Here is a 17084-nt window from a genome sequence, read left to right as displayed (position 1 = left end):
GACGCGGGGCTCGAACTCACGGACCACGAGATCGTGACCTGAGCCGAAGTCGGACGCCCAACCGACTGAGCCACCTAGGCGCCCCATGGATTATACATTTTAAAAGGGTGAATACTATGATACTATGACTTGTATGTCAATTAAAAAAAAAAAAGAACCAGAGGGCTACAGATCTCTTCAAAGTGATACATATAGTATAAAGCATCAGGCACATGTGCTCTCTCTCTCTCCCAGCTAAGAGACAGCACTATCACCAGTTGATCTGTAGCTTCTTTTTTAGTTCTAAGATATTATTTGAGCCAATAGGATTGGAGAGTTTCCATCAATGGTCTCTTCTGGTATTTTCTCAAGGGCCCCATAATGAACATGTAGGAGGGCTGGTTATTCACATAATATTTTAAAAGGACTTGATTGTGTCCCCACAGAATGACTTAGTAGATTTAGTCTCTAATATCAAGAGACAGTCATGAGGCTTAGGTTTCCTTAAAAGTCTTCCTAAATCTCTTTCCTCTCTTCATTAGCCAGCTCCACCTGTAGATTCTATAGGCCTCTTGCTGTTTGGTACTCAGGAAGAATGGAAACGCCCTGAAGCGGGGGAAGCAGTGCAAGGTGCAGTCCATCAAGGAGTTTTGCAGACAAGCTTCTGAAGAAAGCCCGGCTTTCACTCCTGAGACAGCCCCAGCAAAGCAGCTCAAGAGTCTCAAAAGCTCTGAAAGCCAGAAAAGCAGGTGGGACACTTGTTCTCAATGGCTGCCACCAAGTGGCTAGCTGGAAAATGTGTTTTGTGTGTGTCTCTATACAGGGCGTGAGTTTATAAAATGTGCTATGCACTTGGTAGCAGTATTCAAATAAAAATCCTATTGCTGCTTTGGGTCATTTCAAAAGTGTAGTCATCCAAAGTATCTAAGGCCAATGTTAAGGATTGAAGTATAAATGTTAAGATGGCTATTTCTCAATGTGCTCTATCAGTCTTTCCTCCATGCATTCTCATCAATTCTTTTTTTTTTTTTTTTTTTTTAAATTTTTTTTCAACGTTTTTTATTTATTTTTGGGACAGAGAGAGACAGAGCATGAACGGGGGAGGGTCAGAGAGAGAGGGAGACACAGAATCGGAAACAGGCTCCAGGCTCCGAGCCATCAGCCCAGAGCCCGACGCGGGGCTCGAACTCACGGACCGCGAGATCGCGACCTGGCTGAAGTCGGACGCTTAACCGACTGCGCCACCCAGGCGCCCCTCTCATCAATTCTTGATGTAATAAATGCAAAGTGGGAGAAGGCACTTGTGTTGCCAGTAAACACAATTTAGCATTCTTCTGTCTCCCCAGAAAACAGAAAGAAAAAAACTTGGAGATAAGATGAGAAAGTAATGCATTTATATGGCGATAGAAATTTAAGTCTTCTATGCTTTACACATTAATTGTAGGCTGTAGATAACTCATTCACGTAACAAATATTCACGTGTACCAGGCATTATGCTAGGGGCTGGGAGTAAAGTCAATTTTCTATCTCCCCAGGAAATTACAACACAGTGACATGTGTTACACAGGGGCAAACATAAGATATTATAAAAGAGCATACACAGGAAGAACCTAATCCAGTCCTGGGAGGTAAGAAAATGTTTTCTGGTGGAATGGTATCTAAGTTAAGGTGGAGAGCCAGACAAATGTAGGTGGACAGGAATGGGTGATTTTCCAAGCAGTTAGTGAATGCAAAATCAGGAGACTCTAAACATCACCACGAAGGATAGCACACACTGCTGGAAGCAAGGCAAACATGGTTTTTCTGTGAATCATATCCTTCCTACTGTTTATCTTGCTGGTTTTCAGCCAGAGGACCCCTCATTTTTTAGAGGGCCTTAGCAAACAGTATTTGCTATCTCAGGGTATTATGGTTGCTTGTTTGCCTTCTCCACTAGACTGTCACATCCTTGAGGAAAGTGAGATCATGTCTTACACTGTATTTTTACTGCTTAGCACTGGGTCTAATTAGGCACTCACTGAATGAATGTAGACTCTACAGTGCATTGGTTGAGAGTGCAAACTTGGGTGTCAGGCTGTCTTGGTGTGAATTTTGCCTTAACCTGAAACTTGCTGTGTGGACTTAGGCAGTTTCCCTATCAATAAAATGGGTAGAATACATGAATATTTATGTTCCCAGGATTGTTCAGAGTATTATATAATATATATATTATATAATAATAATATATAATATAATGCATATCATACCAAGTATCTGGCTCACAGAAAGTACTCAATGTTAATTATAATTATATAATTATATATAATTATATATAAAATAATTATAATTTTTTTCTTATAAGTTAAAAAAATTAAAAATTCATAGCTTTGAACATTTCCCCTATTATTCCATGGTATAAACATTTACCTTTAAAAAAAAATTTTTTTTTTAATGTTTATTTTGGAGAGAGACAGAGACAGAATGCGAGTGGGTTAGGGGCAGAGAGAGAGGGAGACAGAATCGGAAGCAGGCCCCAGGCTCCAAGCTGTCAGCACAGAGCCCTACGCGGGGCTTGAACTCATGAGCTGTGAGATCATGACCTGAGCTGAAGTCGGACGCTCAACCGACTGGGCCACCCAGGCGCCCCTAAGCATTTACCTTTGATGCTAGAAATTCCTGGTAGGGCAATAGGTCTTAGCTGGGCAGTTTTCTCAATGTGATCTCCATAAGACGGTGGAGATTTTGGCAATGCTGATGGCTTTGATGTGAAACTCTGTACTTGCTCTGTAACAAACATATATTGTTTTATAGTATTATCAAACCTGACACCAAAATAAACCAGTACTAAAGGTCACCTTTTAGGGTAATTACATACGTACCAAGTAGCACAGTGACTGTGTGAAGTTAAAGGCATGGATATGTTGTGTGTGTAAGTGAAGATCATACAGTATCCTATAACATTAAGGTTTAAGCTGTGGTCCCATGGGAAGCTCTTCTAGTACAAGTTAGCTTTACATAGGTTTAGATGCTAAGAGTTTAAGCTGCAAGTGAGAATAGCATTGGATGTCTGATATCCTAGGAGCCATACCATAAGTCTGATGTGGGGTATGTGCCACCAGATCAGCTGGTGCTGAAAGAGGGCTGTCACACAATTATGTAGCATGATGTTAGGATAAGGCCTCCCATTGTAGACTGTTCCCCTACCCAAAAGAGAGTAAGAGAAGATGTAATGTTTTCCCCAAAATGAAAAATATTTGTGGGGGGTAGGGGCCAAAGCCAATCCAGTCCAGTGCTTTAGTTATGTCCTTGAGGCATCTGCTAATATTGATTAGGTATGTCCCTCCCTAAAGCCAAGGGCCTTTCCAACTCAATGATCCCATCATTATTTGCTAATGGTTTTTCAGAAGGACTAATATTTATTTTTAAGTAAATTTTATGCACTTAGAGTAATGAAAAGACTTCCGTAAACAACATATAGGGCTGGTTTAATATATACTATGACAGTTACATTTTTGCCCATAATTGGATGCAGACAGCATGGAGAAGTCTATTTCAAGCTAAACATTACCCATTCTTTCCTTAATAGACTGGAATACAAATCATGTACAAAATGGTTTTTCCTAAATGAAACCAAAGTGTATCATCTTCATCTCGGTGCACTCAGGCATCATTCCCTCGGTCTGATCAGTCCTGCTGGAACACCTGTCCCCACTCCCTGTGTGGGAGGCGAGCTGCCCAAGCCTACGTGAGACATGCAGAAGCCAGCCCTGAGTATCTCACCTTTGTCGGTGGTGTCTGGTGGCCTGTTGCTCTCAGGCTTGTTTGTGAGAGCACTGATCAGCTGCAGTCTCTCTCTGAGCTTGGATACTTGAGAATCTGAACTATCTTCTTTCTGTCCAAAATAAAGACCACAGAGGCTTAGGGTGGAGAGAAGACCTTATCTGATTCTTCGTTATGTTCCCAGAGCCTATTTAGCAGGAAGTGCTTGACTTCCAGTAGGTTCCCTATTAAAGGTAATGAAGGAATGAATCAACAAATACTAGAGATACCTTTGTACTCAGAGTTGATGAGGGCCTAGCTGGATTTGAGACTAGACCATTAGGGGACATTATGCGACAGGCAATGTGAGATCCACTGTGAATGTTTGGCTGATGGCGGAAGGCAGGCGTGTGTCAGCAGTAAAGGAAATGTACCCTTGCTCAGGTGCCCATGTAACACCCATTTCCTAAATGAGTAGATATTATTTTCTAGGAGCTATTTCACACTAAATAATTTTCCTCAATGTCTTACTTTACCTTGTGACTAGATAACTTTAGGTAGAGTTTTATGCTCTTATCACCTTAAAAAAAAGAAAAAGAAAAAACGCAACAAACCCTGGCTTTTCTTTGTCCCCCTCTCCCCCACCCCTGAGGGTTCAAGTGGTGGCAGGAGCTGTAGGAGCAGGAGGAGCTGTAGGAGAGCTGGAAAATTTCTAATTCCAAGTTTGACTTACTTACATCTTTTAAAAAAGATTTTCCAGGGGCACCTGGGTGGCTCAGTCGGTTAAGCGCCCAACTTCGGCTCAGGTCATGATCTCACGGTCCATGAGTTCGAGCCTGGCATCGGGCTCTGTGCTGACAGCTCAGAGCCTGGAGCCTGTTTCAGATTCCGTGTCTCCCTCTCTCTCTGACCCTCCCCCGTTCATGCTCTGTCTCTCTCTGTCTCAAAATAAATAAATGTTAAAAAAAAATTTAAAAAGTTTTTCCCTATACCCTTCCCTCATTTCCAGGATGATCCAGAGTGGCATACAAAAAATATATTTAATTATAAAAAGAGAGAAATCTGGTTTCTATGAGGCTTAGGCTTTTTAAATTTTTTTTTTTTTTTTAATTTAAAAGAGAGAAAAAGCACAGCGGGGGAGAGGGGAGAAGAGGAGAGGGAGAGGAAAAGAGAGAGTGCGAGAGAATCTTAAACAGGCTTCATGCACAGCACGGAGACGGACACAGGGCTTGATCCCATGACCTTGGGATCGTGATCTGAGCGAAAATCAAGAGTCGGATGTTCAACTGACTGAGCCACCCAGGCGCCAAAGGCTTATTAGGCTTTTCTAACTGCTTAGGCTAGTGTGAAAGGTCCTGATCATGTGTTCAGTCAGAACACCAACTCATTACGTGTTTTGTCTTTTTTTTAAATTCAATTATTTCTCTGACCTTCATTTCTACTCTAATAGTTATCATATAGAAGATCACTCGGGCTTATTAAGGGGCTAATATATGGACACAGATGACTAAAACTAAGTACTAAATACTTGAGGAATTTATGAAGAAATTAAAGAGAAATTATATCTGGTTAGGATGTGTAAATTAAGTAGGACAGAGGGACCAATACACTGGGATGACAGTTAAAAACATAAAGGGTCTGAAAGCAAAACCAGGAAATTTAGACAAAAAATGTGCACGATTCTGATGTTTATTTGATTCTGACGTTTACTGTTAAAATATGAACCACTGCTAAAATCACTAGTTTCCATCAGTAACCACCTGTTACTTTTCGTGTTCAACATTTGTATCTGGATCTTCAATTTTTCTTGTCATTCCCCAGGTGAGGTATTTTTATTTATTTATTTTTTATAGAAGTAGTTAGAAAATGCAACAAAAGCCGAGATCACAAAGTATTAAAATCTTAATATATCTGGGCAATAGTTAAGGAAGAACAAATATAGATACAAAGTATTACATTGAAAACTGCCTGTCCTATGGTTCATTTCCAAGTTCATTTCCTCTGAACCTCATATCCTTGAGCTTCTCACACACAATATACATCTGAGGTGGTATTTTAGCCACTTAGCCACAATCTTCCTGGCTTTTACTTTATAGCCCAGATCTTATAGTATTAAACAATACTCTAATCACAGAGAATGTTAACAAATAAACTTTATTTCCTGGGATATCAAAGCATATCACAGATTGTCTTATCTTGACAGTATGTCAGGGAAGAACTTAAAAAAAAAAACAAAACAGGAAGGTACAAGGTGAAAGGAACTGGTTGAAGTTTAAATGGACTATGTAAGTACTGAGACTGCAATCTAAAAATAATGTTTAGGTTAGACAACAGTTTTAGATGATCTATGCCTCTGTTCTCTGTTGTTAGTACAGATAACCTACTGTCATAGCTTAAAAGTAATTTCCTTAGGAAGCTTTCCTGACCTCTGTTAACACCCTCATCATACCCTGTAATTTTCCTTTGTAGCAGGTATCATACTCACAGTAATTATCTGTTCAATTATGTAGTAATGATTTTCTGACTGATGGACTTTGAGTTCCATCAGAATAAGGGTCACATGTCTATCCTGCTCACTGCGGTCACCCCAGCTCCTCAAAAAGGGCTTGGCACAGGGTAGGTGCCTGATAAAGTATTCACCTATTCACTCATATACTAATTTATTAATTACTCTGTCTTGAAGTCTCAGCAAACGAGACCAATGTGCTCCTTTCGAGAAAGAAACAGTTGCTCAAATGCACAAAGATGCTGTTGTGTTTTTTCTTTTTAAGTAATCTCTACCCCCAACACAGGGCTCGAACTCACCACCCTGAGATCAAGAATTGCACATTGTACCGACTGAACCAGCCAGACACCCCTCAAAAGCACAAAGATGCTGATGCATTATTCTTACTTCAAAAGAAGCCCCCTGTAATTTACCTTTATGCTCTGGGTTTTTAATGTATCCGTTCTGTTGGTCATTTGATGCAAGGACTCTCTTTTTAGAGTGGCGGCTCTATCATCCATCTTAAAGGGTAAAAACAAGATTAAAAGCAAACATTAAAACTTAAACATCTAGCACTTTTGAAACAAAGTAGTCAAACTGAAAGGTTATCAGGACACTTTCAACAGAAATGCCAATAGGAGAAGGAGAGGGGGAGAAAGGCAGCTGAGACACAAAGCTGAAACCGTTGCTTCACAAACTTTCATACTTCTAAAGTACAGAAGGTGAGGGGACTTATATACCCAGAGCCAGGCTAGGCATGACGCTGTTGGAAGAAAACAGCAGGACAGACGGTGCTATTAACGATTTCTTCTTCTGGAGAAAAATAAAGTGGAGGGGGAGGGACTGTACGGGGAGTCTGGGGCAGCAAATTCTCACAATTAGCCTTGAAAACCTTCAAGGCCCAACACTCATCAAACCACCCCAAATTCCTAGCCCCTACTTAGTTTAGTTGAGTTCAAAGGGGCTTTTTAAAATAAGGCTCCTTTAGGGCGCCTGGGTGGCTAAGTCAGTTTTAAATGTCCGACTCTTGATTTCAGCTCAAGTCATGATCTCACGGTTCATGAGTTGAGCCCCGTGTCAGGCTATGCACTGACACATACAGCCTGGTTGGGATTCTCTCTCTCTCTCTCTCTCTCTCTCTCTGCCTCTCCCTCTCAAAAATAAAAACATTAAAAAATAAATAAGTAAAATAAAACAAGGCTCCTTTAATTCTCACGGCTTTGTAGTAAATCCATGCCCTTGTAAAGCAGGAGTGGGGACAGGTCTTCTGACTCCACGTTCCAAGCCATGCCAGGCAAGCCACCAAGGCTCCACTGCGGCAGAGTCAGTTCAAACCCTGCCTGCCGGGTGCTGGAGTTCAACTTTACTTGTGGGCTTGCTTCTAGCTTTGCTGCTTACTTGAATTTATGCTACAATTCCCTGTTTTAGGTTTCCATTTCTTTACATATGCCTGTGTCTTTGTTGTATGAAATCTTTAAGGGTGGGTACTGCAGCTATTAAAAAGCAATCCACATGGATCCCAGGACAATATAGAAAAAAACACATTTTATTAACAATACCATGAAAACCAGTAAACCACATGGTCTGCCAGCACCAATGACTCAGGTCACTGTTTCCTCATGTAAAATGGGAGGATGGACTCAATGATCTCTCAAGTTGAGGAGCTGGTCTGACCTGGTCTGTTTTAAATGGCTTTCTCACATTAAATGGCAAAGGATCCCCCTAACATGCAGACAAAGCAGGATAAATCTGAAAAGCCAAGTTCAGGCTTGAAGAAATGGCAAAAGATGCTTCACTTATTGTCACTGTCATTGTTCCCACCCCTAACAACTTAAAAAAGAGCAAGGAGATCTCCCTTGGAAACATGTGCCAGAGCTTCTCTACCAGATGGGTCACTGGTAACACAATAGGCGGCTTGTCATTTCTGCCATCAGCTTGTGGTGAAGCCATGGCAAGCAACTGAACCCCCTCTACATCTCTCTTTCCAGATCAGGGCTGACTATGCCTGTGCCATTCACATCACAGAGCTAGTGTGGAGATTAAAGGAGGCAGGATGAAGCACAGCACACAGGTGTAGCCTCTCAAATATGCCAGGAGACTGCATCTGAAAGGTCTGTGGAGTGTCATCCACGTGCAGACAAAACACACGGCAACACAGAACATATCACAAAAGACCCGAAATGGCTTACCATGCTGAGGGACAGGTTCGCTTGCTTTTCTACCTTGCTCATAGCAACCAGATCTGTTTCTATCCAGTTGACTCTCTGGGTAAGGTTCCTGACTGTCTCATTCATTCTCTTGAGTTTAAGATCGTTCTGTCTGTGGTACCCCACTAGGGCACTGTTTACCTCCTCTAAAGAGTTGTGAAGGTACAGGATATCCTGGAGTGGAAATAAATCAAACTGTGGAATCCAACTAAAAGACATACACTAGACAAGCAGGCCAGCAGCACTAAACAACCATTACCATGTCACGTGACCGAAGTAAACTCCTTTTCCTGGTTTAGACCATCGATTGTCTGTCTTGGCTTTGTCCTTCCACTCTCAATTGCTCTGAGTTTACTCCCTCTGGAGTTGTTTGACCTCAGCTAGACAGGAGGAGGAAAGGGGACTAACTACATGATTCACTCTCTGGTCCCAGAAAGCTGAGAGCTGGGGAATTGATTGCCCAATGTTTACCTCACCTGCTGGCGGGAAAGCTTGCTGGGTTATTAACTGAAACGCCCATTAACCTAATTTGTCAGAACAAAACTACCTTAGGAACAATACCAATTACTGAATTGGCTCATGTAGCAAAACCATAACAAGTAGTGCATTATTTAGTACAAGATTCAATTATTTTTATTGACATCCTCTAGTACTGATTGCTACTTAAAAAGGAATGATGACTATAGGTTTTAGAGGGCATTAAACTCAGGACAGGAATTCTTAGTGAAGATTTCCTTTATTCTCTTTCATGTGATTCTGAACTCAATAACCTTTTTCCTCTTCTTGTCTTTAGTCTCAGAAAGCATCTAAAATGCTTTCTAACAGTTTAGAAATGTTAACTTGCTCAGATCACTATTTTTCATAAACAGTTTCAGGATAATCTGGCTCTTCTATGCCTTTTAAGATGTGAAAAGGAATTTACTCTACTGATGGACATGCAGGGAAAAAAAGCAGAGTGCCAAAGAAGAGTCAGGATGACATCTTAGACTCCTAAGACAGCGACACACATTGCTTTCTGCTCAGCTCTCAGGCAGGCAAATATATGCATGGGATGAGGCGCCACAACATGGAGCTCAACTACTCAAGCGGCCCTCAGAGTTCACTGTGGGCACAGGGAGTTAAGCCAGAGACAAAAAAGTACCTGTTTCAAATTCTCACTGTGGGTTTTATTGTCAACTTCTGATGTAACTGAAGGTGATGGACTGCTCTGGTTCCTTCCACTGGTCTCTTTCAAGAAGTGCTGATTCTGTTTACAGGAATAGAGGTTCGTATAGGCAAGTAATTACCATCTAGGATGGTCCCAAAACCTTCTAGCTTCCCAAAGGAGGTATCCATGATTAATCAACAATTAGTTCCCAGGAGCCTATAGTGTGACCAGTCTTGTGCTAGGCCCTGAGGACACCAGGTACTTTTGGGGATGCCAGCCTGAAGGGTGGACTGGATCAGCAGCACCCAGACACCTCAGGGAACTGAGACCCTCCCAGTGTTTCTCCATCTCTGAATGGAATGAACTCCCGAGACACCAGTCCTCCTTGCCTCTATTACCTGTACTCTCAGAGAAACTGTAGAATCACTGTAACGTCCCAGGGGCCTGAGAACTCAGTCCGAACTTGGCTAGTGTCATCATTTCCCCAGGACTAGAGAGGTTTGTACATTCAAAGAGAAGCCAGTTGTGTAACCACTGGCCTTGGGCATTGAATACAACAACCAATCACGCACCACAGTTTTTCAATTTTAACAGCACATGCCAAGATTTATGTCTGAAGGTTACCCTTCCTTTCCCATCCCCTTCCCACTGCTCAGGTCTCTCTCTGAAGAGGGTGAAGTGTAACACGTTTATATACACTTTTCCCCTCTAGTGGAAAAACTCTGCATGCCTTAATCTTTCAGAGTCTGTATCTATGACTTAATTCAGTATATAATGTGCCAATGGAAGGATTATCACAGGCAACTATGGAAGTTTAAAAGAGGCAGATTTAATTATAATAGAATGCAACTGGGGGAAATAAATTGTTTTCCCTGAAATCCTAGATATTTATCAACTCTTTTATAAGAAATAAAAGGCACAATAAAGAAAAAGTAAGAGAGGTGGGAGAAAAAAACTCCATGGTTCTCTAAAGCATGAATTTTTGAGTTAGGAAAAAAGTTATTTTGGAACATATTTAATTACTTTGAGAAAATGTTCCAGATATTAAAATAATAGTAATAAAATAATTGCTAAATTAGGGATCTTTATTATTATGAATCTCCCACTCAGCAGCAGAGTTGGAACTAGAATCCAGAGTGTCTGAACACCAGGTCAATGCTTTTTCCTCTGGGTCAGCCCCATTAAATAACAGTGAAGAGTTCTTGTTTTGAAGAAATGAAAAACCCCCCTTTCTAGAGCTCTAATATAGCCCAGATCTCCTTGATACAAACTTCCTGGTTTAAACTCAAAACTCCAAAGCTTGAGAAGAGCATGTGCGATAGACCTAGAAATTAGTGGAGAATCTAGGGAATCTTTGTGTTTCTTGAATAGTCCTAATCTCATGTACATATAACTCATCTCCCCAGCAAGACAGCGAAGGTTGTGCCATCTTTTTCACCCTTCATAAATCTTTCATGGAGCAGAGTACCCACTAGGTGATGAATTAAGGCCTCTGAATGATTGCAGATAGCTTATACCCGCACAACACTAAGAGACATCTGGAAACAATTCTTGAACACTGCAGGGGTTTGCTTCTGTCTCAGTTATCTGCTGCTGCATAACATATCATCCCCAAGCTCTGTGGCTTAAAACAACAATTTATTATTTCCCATGGTTCTGTGGGTTGACTGGGCTCAGTGGGATGGGGGTATTCTTCTGTTTCATGTGGTGCAGGCCGAAGTCACACGTATGGCTGCATTCTGCCCAAATTCCTGACCCACAAAATAGTGAGAAATAATAACATGTTGTTTTACCACAAAGTTTAGGGTGATCTGTTATGTAGCAATCAATACTTGTGACACTTCCCTTTCCTTCTTCCCCATTTTCTTTCCTACCCATTCCACCCATGAACTGTATCTTACTATTTTTTCCACTATGCTCGTAGAAGACTCAGCTTTTAATTTTATCCAGCTTAACTGCTTAATTTACAGATTACATCTTTTAACAAGGTGCTTAGTAGGGTCTGTTTAGACAAATGGATAACTGGCATCACTCCAATTACACAGGAGAGGGTGAGCAGAATGCTGACTTCTTGCAGCATTTGTAGATTTCCTTACCATATCACTCTGCAGTAAGTCCATGGTTTTCTTGTGTTCATCCATGGTTTTCTGTACTGCCTCCACAGCGAGATGGACACTGTTTAACGTATTGCCAATGGTAGCTACGCTCTGAACAGAAACATGTTGTAAGGTCAGTGTGTTTTCCTTTTTAAAAACTTTAATAGTTTTTTTAAAGATATGACTGATAAATAATAAACTTCACATATTCAAAATGTGTAACTTGATAAGTTTTGACATATATATACACACCTGGGAAACCATTAGCACAATCGATATAATAAACATTCATCACTCCCAAGTTTCCTCAAGCCCCTTTGTAATTCTTCTTCTCCTGCCCTCCAGCAACCACTGATCCACTATATATCAGTTTGCACTTTCTAGAATTTTGTATAAAGAGGACCAGTGAGTGAGCATGTGGGTTTTTTTTTTTTTTTTTGGTTTCATTTTTTGTTTTATTGGTATGGCTTCTTTCACTCAGCTTCATTAGTTTAAGATTAACCCATGCCGTAGCCACTTAGGCTTGTTGCTGAGAAGCATTCCATCATACGGATACAACACAATTTAACTACTCATCTGTTGATGGACATTTATGGGTTGTTTTCTCTATCTGACTAGTACAAATAAAGCTGCCTTCAGAATTCATATACAAGTCTTTATGTGGGCATATGTTTTCATTTCCCTTCATCATATGCTTTCTCATCACCATCATACCTAGGAGGTGAATGGCTAATCATATGGTAGATATATACTTTACTTAATTTAAAAAGCTGCCAAGATCTGTTCTAGAATGATTATACCATTTTACATTCCTACTGGCAGTGTAGGAGAATTCCAGTTCCCTCATATTCTCATCAATACTGCTACCTTCAGTCTTTTCAATTTTCACCATTCTTTTGGGAGTGCAGTGGTCTATCCCTGTAATTTTAGGGTAAGCACTGACCAGTGCTTTTAATTATTTCAAGTCTCTTCAAATTGAATTTCATGTAGCGTATGCAGAGACAATTAACAGGAATCTACACGTTTATGTTTATATACAGTTGACTCTTCAATAATGCAGGGGTTAGGGTGCGGACCCCTTATGCAATTGAAATCTACATATAACTTCTAACTCCCAAAAACTTAACTACAAATAGCCTGTTGTTGACCAGAAGCCTACCAATAGCATAAGCACTTAACACATATTTTGTATATTATATGTATTATACACTATATTTTTACAATAAAGATACTGTTGTTAAGAAAATCAAAAGAGACAGGCGGGTGGATGGCTCAGTCAGTTAAGTGCCCGACTCTTGGTCTCAGCTCAGATCATGATCTCACAGTCTGTGGGTTCGAGCCCTGCATTGGGCTCTATGCTGACACAGTGGTGCCTGCTTGGGATTCTCTCTCCGTCTCTCTCTGTCCCTCTCCCGTGTGCACGTGCTTGCTCTCTCAAAATAAATAACAAAAAAGAAAAAAAAAAAGAAAATCATTAAAAAAAATTCATTTACAGGACTGTACTGTATTTACTGAAAAAAAAAAATTGATGTACAAGTGGGCTGCACAGCTCAAACCTATGTTGTTCAAAGATCACCTGTATATATACACAATTATATATGTAAAACAAATAATTTTCTCTATTTAAAGGACTTTTCCTAGAGGAAAACTAAGTCTTTGTCTTAAAAAAAAAATTCTAGTTCATAAATCTGGAACCCACAGATAAGGTTCTCTTACCAATGGCCCTTACTAAGCCCTGTGGTAAGGCAGACAGGCAGAAGGCCACAGCTAACAATGCAGATTGCCACTGTGTCAGGAGCAAATGAGGGCTTTTAAATGAAAATGGGTGGAAGCATTATTGGCTTTGGGAAACCCAGTGTTGCAGAGATGAAGGAAAAATTCCATTTGGCAGTGTTTGTTCCTCCTTTGCTTTAGAATCCCATCAGCATCTGCTGAGTGGAATGAGCCGTGAGTAGTGGCTTACTTTGTCTTCATTAGGCTTAAGGAGCCCAAGTGGACTGGGGACTTGGGAAACATGATTCTGAAACCATCACTTTAAAAAGACCTGTCCTAAGGGAACATCCAAAAGAGTGCTACTGTTTGGTGGATGTTCGCCTCTTATTAAGATATACTGACAGTTTTATTGGTTTTATACTAAATATGTTAGTATTTCTAACCAAGGTTGTTTTTATTACACTGACAGCCAAGAATCCAAAAGACCAAGAGACGACATTTTCAACATTTAAAAAAATCACGAGATACACTGAAGTCAGGTATCTGAGATGACCTACCACTTCAAAACTGAGCCACTTGTATTAAAAGTAGTTATCTGACATTATAAACACACAGATTTGCAAAGAGAAAACTCACTGGGTACAAGTCTCTAAGTTGGGATGTTATCTATGCAAACTGTTGTTAACAGAAGTGATGGGTGTTCAAAGACATCTACTGTTAGAGAATCCTCTCTTGTTGGATGTACGAGCCCATTAGGATGCAAGACAGTAAGCTCTTGTTTAAGATTTTTTTTTAAGGAAGCAGCTGACAGAGCCATGTGAATTCCAGAGCAAAACCCTGAAACTAGTATTCTTACCACTTGCAAAATGCCTGGCACAAACTGGAGGAAGCTCCCCAAATGTTTATTGAATTAATAAGTGCAATAAACCAATTTTTTTAAATATTTATTTTTGAGAGACAGAGAGCACGAACGAGTGGGAGAGGGGAAGAGAGAGGAGGAGACAGAATCCGAAGAGGACTCCGCACTGACAGCAGAGAGCCTAATGGAGGCCTCGAACTCATGAACTTCAAGACAATGACTTGAGCTGAAGCCAGACGCTTAACTGCCTGAGCCACCCAGGCACCCCTCAATGGCGTTTTCTAATGCAAGACTGCCAGAGTTGTTTCTGTGCTAAAGATTACAGAAGCCTACCTTTTTTCCATTGGACCCTTGGGAATGATGACAAAAAGAACTTACTTTATTATGGTTGTCTCCCTGCCTTCTCCCTCCCCCACTTTAAATTGTAAGCAGATGACCATCTTGGATAAACAGGAAACTACGGAGACTGAGCACACATGGGTGGTATGGCTATAAAATACAAAGTTCTGTTTCTGCATGTGACATAGTAGTGTTTCACTCCTTTGTGGAAATGATTTACATGTTTATAGAGCCTGGCATATAATAAAACTTATCACACACTAATTTTTAAAAGTCAAAGATCCTAGATTTGGCACCCATTTTTTTAAGGCTCCCTTGCTCCAGAATCCCTTTCGTTTCCTGCTGCAGGGGCTGATGTTGCTTGTGTCTCAATTAGGCACCTTTTTCTCCTTCCTACCCCTGGCCACTCTCCCTATTCAGCTCTACAGATCACTTTATATTATTCACCTGGTTTGTCACTGCCACCTGCTCTGGGCCTGAATCCTAGGGATCAAGTAAACAAAAATTCCAAATTATTTTTTGTCTAGGCCCTAGAGTTTAGGATATATAGCTAGGAGTGAGTTGCTTAGAGTATGTGCACCTTTACCTTTATAAAATAATATATAATGTTTTCCAAAATGCTTTTTACCAATTTATACTCCCAGCAGGAGTCTTTGAAAGTTTTCTTTGCTCCACATCCTTGCCAATACCTATCATATCCTAAACTTTTAATTCTTGCATTTCCCTCAAATTAGTATTGTTTTTAAACAACCTCTTAACCAAGAAAAAAAATAGCAATTTAGAGCAACTCTCCTGTACAAGTGGTCTGCTTTCATGAAGACACTGTGGATGATGAATTGAAAAGGCAAGTGATGAGAAGCAAGCCCACGTTTGTTAACCTATGAGTCCCCGAAGAGAAATCCTGGGATTCAGGGAGGCAAATAAAAAGGTGTGAATCCGTACAAACCACAACTAAACTCACCTGTTGCAAATTAAAGGCCCAACTAACCAAACTAAAACAGAGTTCAGAACACAGTGATATACTCTATTACTGCCCTCCTGGACCAGAGGATTTCAAATGCCATGCTTTCAAAGAAAACTTGTAAGAAGCTAAAATTACAGCAACAGGTTAATCTCAGTGCCCAAATGCAGCACTTACCTTCTGAAGTCCCTCTACAGTGGCAGGCAAGCTAATTAAGTCCGCAGCAGACTTAACATTGGCTTTGAGGTGGTTTACTGCAGAAGTCAACAGAGAAATCTGAAAGGAAGAGAGTAATAAAAAATGACAACGGAATCTGGAGAATGAATGCTTCCTTCACAGACTCTGTGGCTGCTGATGGTATGAAGGCACTCCAGACATCATACCCTGTCAGCTCACAAGAAGAAAGGGAACTACAGCACTTTGGAAAGAACCGAGATCTGGAAGGCAGTAGTAATATCTATTTTTCTCTGCTAAATTTAAACACTAGTGCCAAAGAGGGAAGGGTAAGTATTATTGCTTACCCTACTCCTGGCAGCTACAAGATCCAAAATCTTAAACGAAAAGATGCAGTAATTACAACATAATCCCTCAACAATTGGACAAGGAGGAGGCTAATGATCAAGGACCCCTGAAAGATTTCATTTTGGTAAAAAAAATAACACGTTGGGTATTTACTGAACTTTGGTTGCTCACCAAGTGGGAACATACATTATAAAGTAAAAGCCCATCATCACAAAATACAGTCTACAGGAACTCGTACAACACTTTAAACTACTTGGGGATTCAGTTTTGGTTTAACAATGTGATTAACATTTCAAACTCAATAGCTCAATCAAAGTAGTACTCTGTACCTGAAGGGGCTCAATAAATACCCACTGACTCACTGACTGATTCAGTACATGTATTAAAATTGAAACAGAATAAAAATAAAATGTGTCTTCCCGTCTGCTATTTAGGGGTAGAATTCTAAATAGCTGGATTTCTCTCTTGAATGAGGACTGGGGAAATCTGTATAATACATAATTTCAGGCTGTAGAAATCACATTCTAAACACCTTTACAGTGTGGCTCAAAACATTCTTGAAAGATTCTTAGTTCCAAACTGCTTTCCTGTCCCCAATTCTAGGATCAGAACACAGATCTACCAATAGCAATTATATTCAGAATGGCCTCACAGAGTAATCGCTAAAGTTTCTGGGCACCTGTTATGTGCCTAACTCTGTGGTAGGCACCAGAGAGCTAGCGGACAAAGTAAACCTGATCCTTCATTTTTTCCTTCAATAAATGCCGGGCATCTCTGTGCTAAGCACTGCTGCAGACACTATGGAGACAGTGGCAAACAAGACCATGAGGCTTGCTCTCGAGGAGCTTACAGCCTAGTAGAAGGTGAAAGAAAAACAAAGAAGAAAAGCACCAGATTAAGTACTAGGAAGAATTTCAACAGATTCCTGGAGCAACTGACAGTGTGTTCTGAACAAGAAGCCTAGTAAGGAGCCCAGGAACTTAGGAACTGAGTTCTCTTTAGCTGTTTCCTTTTAGGAGGGGTATGTTCAGGGACTTC

At 40.5% G+C, this 17084-nt stretch overlaps 1 protein-coding gene across 3 annotated transcripts in view; it reads right to left on the bottom strand.

Annotated features, from left to right (window-relative positions):
• Window positions 1-17084, bottom strand: part of EFCAB14 (EF-hand calcium binding domain 14) — a 39917-nt gene that overhangs the window by 6432 nt on the left and 16401 nt on the right. For 2 of the 3 annotated variants that reach the window (XM_049617229.1, XM_049617228.1), the window contains exons 4-10: window positions 15702-15800; window positions 11653-11763; window positions 9551-9655; window positions 8392-8583; window positions 6637-6723; window positions 3739-3850; window positions 2617-2742 (exon numbers count right to left, since the gene is read on the bottom strand). In XM_049617229.1, the coding sequence (XP_049473186.1) occupies window positions 2617-2742; window positions 3739-3850; window positions 6637-6723; window positions 8392-8583; window positions 9551-9655; window positions 11653-11763; window positions 15702-15800 (832 nt within the window). The remainder of the gene's footprint in view (window positions 1-2616; window positions 2743-3738; window positions 3851-6636; window positions 6724-8391; window positions 8584-9550; window positions 9656-11652; window positions 11764-15701; window positions 15801-17084) is intronic. The other variant, XM_049617230.1, reaches the window with a different exon arrangement.

Source organism: Panthera uncia, assembly GCF_023721935.1.
Source record: "Panthera uncia isolate 11264 chromosome C1 unlocalized genomic scaffold, Puncia_PCG_1.0 HiC_scaffold_4, whole genome shotgun sequence".
In the NCBI taxonomy this organism is placed as follows: domain Eukaryota; kingdom Metazoa; phylum Chordata; class Mammalia; order Carnivora; family Felidae; genus Panthera; species Panthera uncia.
The sequence above is the reverse complement of the archived record's forward strand: the minus strand, read 5'-3'. Positions and strand labels throughout refer to the sequence as shown.